General features: G+C 58.2%; 2 protein-coding genes across 6 annotated transcripts in view; one reads left to right on the forward strand and one right to left on the reverse strand.

Annotated features, from left to right (window-relative positions):
* The window catches only part of PNPLA7 (patatin like phospholipase domain containing 7), a 63,194-nt gene extending 57,514 nt beyond the window's left edge, over positions 1–5,680 (reverse strand). For 2 of the 5 annotated variants that reach the window (XM_042963420.1, XM_042963418.1), the window contains exons 1-7: positions 5,437–5,537; positions 4,163–4,194; positions 2,418–2,492; positions 2,164–2,251; positions 1,616–1,695; positions 557–648; positions 236–376 (exon numbers count right to left, since the gene is read on the reverse strand). In XM_042963420.1, coding sequence (XP_042819354.1) covers positions 236–376; positions 557–648; positions 1,616–1,695; positions 2,164–2,251; positions 2,418–2,492; positions 4,163–4,192 — 506 coding nt within the window. In that variant the 5' untranslated portion in view covers positions 4,193–4,194; positions 5,437–5,537. Of the gene's footprint in view, positions 1–235; positions 377–556; positions 649–1,615; positions 1,696–2,163; positions 2,252–2,417; positions 2,493–4,162; positions 4,195–5,436; positions 5,539–5,558 lie in introns of those variants that run through there. The other 3 variants (XM_042963419.1, XM_042963421.1, XM_042963422.1) reach the window with 3 other exon arrangements.
* Positions 5,681–5,809: 129 nt separating this feature from the next.
* MRPL41 (mitochondrial ribosomal protein L41) lies at positions 5,810–6,543 on the forward strand. The gene has a single exon (XM_007092982.2). It carries the CDS (start codon positions 6,002–6,004, stop codon positions 6,407–6,409), a length of 408 nt encoding a protein of 135 aa, XP_007093044.2. The 5' UTR covers positions 5,810–6,001; the 3' UTR covers positions 6,410–6,543.
* The last annotated feature ends 58 nt before the right edge of the window (positions 6,544–6,601 follow it).

Below are 6,601 nucleotides of genomic sequence, written 5' to 3' on the forward strand. Positions count from 1 at the left end.
GGCAGAGATGGAAGGGAACCCAGACTTGCAGCTTTGATCCAGCCACACACTTCCCATAGCTGCTCTGAGTTTCCTCACGAAGACGGAAATGCTGATTAGTAAACAAATACTAAACTAAACAGGAAAGAGCTGTGAGAGGCCGTGCGGACGGCCAGGGAAGGTAAACTTAGCTCGGGCAGTCCTAGGGAGCACAGCCCCAGGCCTCCTGCAGCCTCCTTCACCCGGCTGGTCTCACCTCACATTCTTCAGCATGTACAAAACTTCTGATGGCAGGTGAGAATTCTTCACGTCAAACTCTGTGAGATCCGCCTCCAGCAGGGAGGGTGGTGGCTCCTTTGGCTGCAGGGTTGGGTATTCCTTCTTGAAACGCAGAATCCTACAAAGCAGAGATACGTGCCTCTGGAGCAGAAGCCCAAAGGGGTTCGAAGCAGATGGCAGGAGTACTGCAAACCCAGAGGCAGGGAAGCCATAGGCAGCAGCGATGGCCAGCAGGCTCACCAGGGCCCGCCAGGGAGGCCAGCTGGGGCACGTGTGGTCTCAAGGACATTCCCAGTACCTCTTGGCCAAAGACAGCACTTTGGTCCTCTTCCTTGCCCGCTGCCGGGGGGCAGCCGTGCTCCCCACGAGAGTGTGGGGCAGCGTGGTCACCTGCAAGGTGAAGGGAAAGGCCGAGTCCTGACCCTGTGACCTACTGGACCCAGCCTCAGCCTCAGGGGTCAACCTCAGGGGTCAACCGCAGCCCTCAGGAGCTGGGCTGCCTGCAGGTGTGACAGCAGCTCCGAGGGTCTTTCCCTGCCTGCCCCACCTGCCCCACTTGCCCTGGGCACAGGGAACCATCCCTGGTGCCGTTGACGATGAAGTGCCACCTGGCCGTATCACCAAACAGCCAGCATTCTCAGAGTGCTGGATCCTCAGGCCTGTGTTCCCTCTGCCTGCAAAGCTGACACTCAGCCTCCCCTCTGTCACGCTGGCACAGCAGCCCCTTTCGACAGCCTTTTAAAAGCTGCCCCTATCCCGTTCAGGCTCTAGGCCAGCATCATGGCCTGCAAGCAGCACCAGTGTGTCTTTGTTTCACCGCCAGGAGAACAGGAGGTCCACCTAAGGACTCACATGGCTTCTTGTGTGGTATTTCGAGTTTGCTACAAAGAACATGAATTAACTGCTTATCCAGAACAAGTAACAAATCGGGACTATTTTAAAATACCAGGAGTTATTTTAAACACGTATTTCAAGTACACTAAGCCTCTGGGAAGTGTGGGGTCCCTCCTGCCCTCAGGGGAGCGGAAGAGACCGGGGGTGAGCAGGCAGGGCTCCACCAGACTGAGAAGTGAGGCCTCCTAGCTTCCAAATCTTGGCAGGACCCCCAATTTCAGCACCATGGCCAGAACCCTGTGTGTCCACGCACCCCAGAATATTCCTGAAAGAGACTCTGTCCTCTTTTCTAGCTGAGACGAATGTGCACCTCAAAGGGCCAATGAGCCCTCCGTCTCTGCTCTGGCCAACAGTCTCTGAACGTTAGGAGGACCCCACAATGCGGCATGAGGGCAGCTGCAGGCTGTTGGGGCCCCCACTGCGCTGGGGCCTGTGGGAACACAGGGCCTGCGGCACAAGTTACCTTCCTCATGATCTTCCTGCCGTAAAACATCACTTTGTCTCTCTTTCGGAATCTGTACTGCGGAGCGGGCTGTACCTGTCCTGCAAGGGGAGCAGAGGGGTCTCCTGAGCCACGGCTGGGACACAGGCAGGCAGGAAGGCTCTGCCAAGCAGCCCGTAGGGCACACACACCGAGCCTATCCTGCCCCTGCTACGGTTTATGGTGTCAGGGAATGGCACCCAGCGTCTGGGGCCCAGGCTGGCACAGACTGGATCACAGGGAACAGGACTCACAGCCCTTCGTACCAGGACTTGCAGCCCTTCGTACCCAGTGAAATGGAAGGGCATTCAGAAAAGGGTCTCTGCGAGCCGAGAAAGCTGGGAACATACTCAAATCCCATAGGTCTGGCGTGCACAGCCTCAGGCCAGCAATTCCCACCAAAAGCCACCACAGGCTTGAGGGCTGCTCCTAGAAGCTCACAACAGGGGTTAGGTCACCGAACCTTCCCCCACTCTCCCAAGCCCTTGTCCCTTCCCCATAGAGGTGGATATCTGAAGTAAGATACTCACGGAATCGGTTAACTCTCCTATACACAAAAAAGACGGTGATGCCAACAAGGGCGAGGGCCAGGAGGGCTCCAATCACAATCCCCGCGAGCTGGGTGAGGTCACAGACAGACAAAGCGCCTGTCAGCAAGGCTGCCGCAGAGCCCCTCCCTACCCCGGCAACAGGCTGGGACGGAGGTGACAGGAGCAGCCAGGAGTGAAGCAAGCCCACAAATCCCAGCACCCACCCGTCACCAGGAGGCACGTAAGGCGGTTACCATGGTAGACTGTGACCGCTGCTCCGTCAACTGCAGCCCCCAGGACTGCAGGACAGGACCCAGACAAAAGCCAGCCTGGAAGGGAACATTGTGGTCACGAAGGGCCAACACAGGCATGGCCCTGGCTTCCCAGGGCCGCAAGAATAAAGCTGCTGGTTAGAAGGGCAGTCAGCAGCCCCGGGAGAAGTGATCTTCTGGGCTGCTGAGGTCCTCCGAGCGCACCTGCTCAGCACAGAGAGAGAAACCCGACCTCCAAGGCCACCCGCGGGATGGCTGGGAAGGGCCAGCAGCTGTGCCGTGTGGAATCCTCAATCTTCAGCTTTTCAGTTCCTCAGATGCAAGTCTGGAGGAGCAAACCCGGCTACCCAGTAGGGGTGCACCCCACAACACCGTGTGCTGCCAGCCATGTGCCAGGGCACATCGAAGCCTGCACCGCAGCAATGTTGAGAAACCCCAAGGAGCCCCCTGGATTCTGAGAACACGGCATATCAGCTCATAGCAGAGAAAGGTTATTTACCAGCACCGACCACTCCCCAAGAAGGAGATTTTAGGGGCTTCTGAAGTCCAGACCCAAGAGAGGGAGGAGGAAGAGAAAAGTGAGCACACGAGGGTGAGTGGGCAGATGGCTGGGGCCACCTACCTGAGGGTACTGGCTGATTCCCCCAAAATGATGAAGATGAAAACAAGCAAGAGAAACCAGTGAAACAAGCAGCCACTGTGCATTCCTCCTGGCGCCCACACACCTCCTCCCAAGAGGCCAGGAAGAGGAGAGGGCAGGGAGCCCCTGTTAATCCTCTCTAGTCTCTACACAAGTGCCAAGAACTAAAGCAGAGGCCAGCATTAGACACCAAAAACCCCAGTGAAATGGAAGGGCATTCAGAAAAGGGTCTCAAAAGCAGAATGCTGGTTGCCTCAAGGCAGAATAAGTAAGTGGTCCAGAAAACCATGTTTTTGAACTTGGTTCAGGAGGCAAATGGAAGTTGTGGGAGTTTTTTGCTTCAGAGCTGAGGCATCTCCTGGCCTCAATTGTGCTCAGCTCTCAACATGACAGCACTCACAACCACACCCTTCACTAAGTGTGTCCCTTAGAGCTCAACCACTGCTTTGGGGACAACCAGGGATATCCACGGAAAGGGTCACACAGGTGTCCCATAATCTAGTTATATAACTTCGTATGGTTGAGCATCTCAGGCTTTCGTGGTTGTTTTAATGTATCTACTTTTCTGTTTCAGGAATAGAGAAAGGCCTTTGTGATGTAGCTACAGATGTTCCACTAAGGAAAAGACTCCCATCAAAACAAGCAGAAGTCTGGGGCACCTGGGTGGCTCAGTCAGTTAAGCATCTGACTTCAGTGGAGATCATGATCTCACAGTTCATGGGTTCAAGCCCCATGTCAGGCTCTGTGCTAACAGCTCAGAGCCTGGAGCCTCTTTGGATTCTGTGTCTTCCCCTCTCTCTACAACTCCCTCACTCACACACTCACTCTCTCTCTCTCTCTCTGAAAAATAAACATTAAAAAAAATTTTTTTTAAACAAACAAGCAGAAGTCCTAAGGGGGAGCAGGAACTGAGTTTTGACCTCAGAGAAGAAGTGGCCTCAAGATCCGACAAGGAGACAGAGGGGCCCAGACCACCTCTCCCACATTTAGCCAACTTCAAGGAGCTGCCCACAGAGCAAATGCAGAAACACCCCTAATTGGGAATTTTGAGGCTCTGATTCATCCCCGGAACCATCTAGTTCCATACCTCTGGGCTGGCATCTTCCTCTTGCTTCATGGCTAAAAATGAAAAAAACAGTCAAGGTGAAAAGAAGCACTGGTTCCGGGCAAATGTTCCCTCAACTCACGCTCATGGGGCAGAGCAATGCTTTCAGCCTTTTCTCCTGGGTTCCTCTTCTCCTTAAGTTATGTCTTCACTGAAAGGAAAACCCTGGTGGAAAGCTGTGTTCTCCAAGAAGAGAAACACCAGAGCCACTTCCCTCTCTGTAAACAGCTCTCCCATGGCTGCCCAGGAACCCCGAAGCGCAGCCAAGTCCTACTCCTCTCCCAGCTGGTCAAGGGCGGGTGTGGGCAGCTCAGCCAAGGCCTAGTGCAGCCAGGAGCTCCCAGTGCCTCAGCGATGAGGCTGTGGCTGGGGGGTGAGGTAGGGGTGTGTGGGGCCAGGCCAGGCAGCAGACTGTGAGAACACCTAGTGGCCTGTGTCAGGGGATTTCCTATCCGCTGTGGTTGACCTCAAGGTGGGTGTGTTGGGTCCAGGAGATGATGAATTGAGGACCTGCCTGGTTCACTTTACCCCTGTCTAGAGGTGAGGAGCCAGGTCTGGGGCCTTCACCTTGTGGCTCCCAGACCCCTTAGAAAAGCAGCAGCAAGGGAGGATTTATCTCTTCCAAAATCCCACCCAGAGAAATCAGGATGCAGAAGGCAGATGCAAGGTCATAGCCCACTTTCTCCTGGGTCAAATGTCCTGTGTCCTCTGCCACCACATGGAGAACCCTTCCTTCTCAGTCTCCTGAAAGGCCAGCAGCGCCCTTGACCCCAGCTCTGTGGTCTGCTAGTGCCCTGACCAGGCAGTCTCCCCACGCACCCCACCCTGCACATTTGAGGTGGGGTAGAGCTCATGGCCCCCAGCACGTGCTAGGGAGGCAAAGTGGAAGCCATTGCTTCTCCATCTGGGACAGCACAGAGCCAGAGGGAAGGGGCGCAAGTGGGCTGCAGGGTTGGGAAACGGCAGGTTAGGAGGCACCGGGGTTAGTGGCCATCCAGGTTGGGGGTGTCATTTTGGAGGGTCATCAGGTTGGGAAACCTCGGGGTTAACAGGCGTTGGGGTTGACGGGTGTCGGGGTGAAGGGGGCGTCGAGGTTAGGGGGCTCGGGGTTGAAGGCCGTTGGAGTTGGGCGGCTTGGGTTGACAGGCAGCGGGGTCGGGACTCAGGGTTGGGGGACCTCGGAGTTGGGGTTGGAAGCGGTGGTTAGTGTCCGGACGACCGAGAGGACACGGCTCCGCCTCCCACAGGCGGCTCACCGCGCAGCGCAGGGCCGCGCGGGCCTGTGGGGCGGTGTGCGTCCGTCACCGGGTGGGGCAGCTAATGGCTACCCTTCCTCTCGGGACCAGCCAGAACCTCAGGGCGCTCTGCGGGGACTCACCGGGACCGCGCGCGCCCGACGCCCGCGCTCCCGTCACTACCCCCCACCGCCGTGCCGCCGACGTCCGCGCTCCCGTCACTACCCCGACTGCCGGGCCGCCGACGTCCGCGCTCCCGTCACTACCCCACCGCCGGACCGCCGACGTCCGCGCTCCCGCCGCCCCGCCGCGGACGCCGGACCTCCACGCGCATTGGCCGGGGTCTGGAGGTCCCGCCCACTCGCAGGGTGGAGGCTGCGCATTGGACGCAGTGCAGCCAATCGGAGCTGCTTTGCTGCGGCGCAGAGGCCTGACGGCGCCGGAAGCCGCGCGGACTGCCGGAAGTCATCACGGGAGCCGGAAGCTGAGTGCCGTGCGGCGGAGACCCGCAAGAGTTCGCCTGGCGGCGGCCTCGTACGCGTGAACTGGCTCGGAGGACGCTCGCGTCCTGCAGGACCCACCCAGCATGGGCCTCCTGAGCGGGGCGGCCCGCATCGTGGTGCGGGGCGCCGACCGCATGAGTAGGTGGACCAGCAAGCGGGGCCCACGTACCTTCTATAAGAGCCGTGGTACCAAGGGCACCGGCGTGCACGCCCGCGACGGGAAGTTCGTGCAGGTCAAGGAAATGGTCCCGGAGCTGGTGGTGCCCGAGCTGGCTGGCTTCAAGCTCAAGCCCTATGTGAACTACCGCGTCCCGGCGGGCACAGACGTGCCGCTGACGGCCGAGCAGCTGTTCCGGGAGGCAGTGGCACCTGCTATCGAGAAGGACTACAGGGACGGCACTTTCGACCCGGAGCAGCTGGACAAGTACGGCTTTGAGCCCACGCAGGAAGGCAAGCTCTTCCAGCTGTACCCCAAGAACTTCCCGCGCTAGGAGCCGAGGAGTGGCAGCCGCTGGGTGTGCCTGTGGACTGCGTCCGGCCATCGCCCCCGACCGCTGGTCCCGGGGTGGGCGAGCGGGGAGGCATTTCCTTCGTTTTGTTCCTATTAAAGACCTTAGCTACCGTCCGGTGTTGGTTTTGGCATCTGATCATTGTGAGATGAAAGGGTGCGGCATGACAGATCC

The sequence above is a fragment of the Panthera tigris genome, chromosome D4 (assembly GCF_018350195.1).
Source record: "Panthera tigris isolate Pti1 chromosome D4, P.tigris_Pti1_mat1.1, whole genome shotgun sequence".
Lineage (NCBI taxonomy): Eukaryota > Metazoa > Chordata > Mammalia > Carnivora > Felidae > Panthera > Panthera tigris.

Bases quoted from the DNA above. Each gene is read 5' to 3' on its own strand.
- MRPL41 (XM_007092982.2), top strand. From the start codon at position 6,002: ATGGGCCTCCTGAGCGGGGCGGCCCGCATCGTGGTGCGGGGCGCCGAC.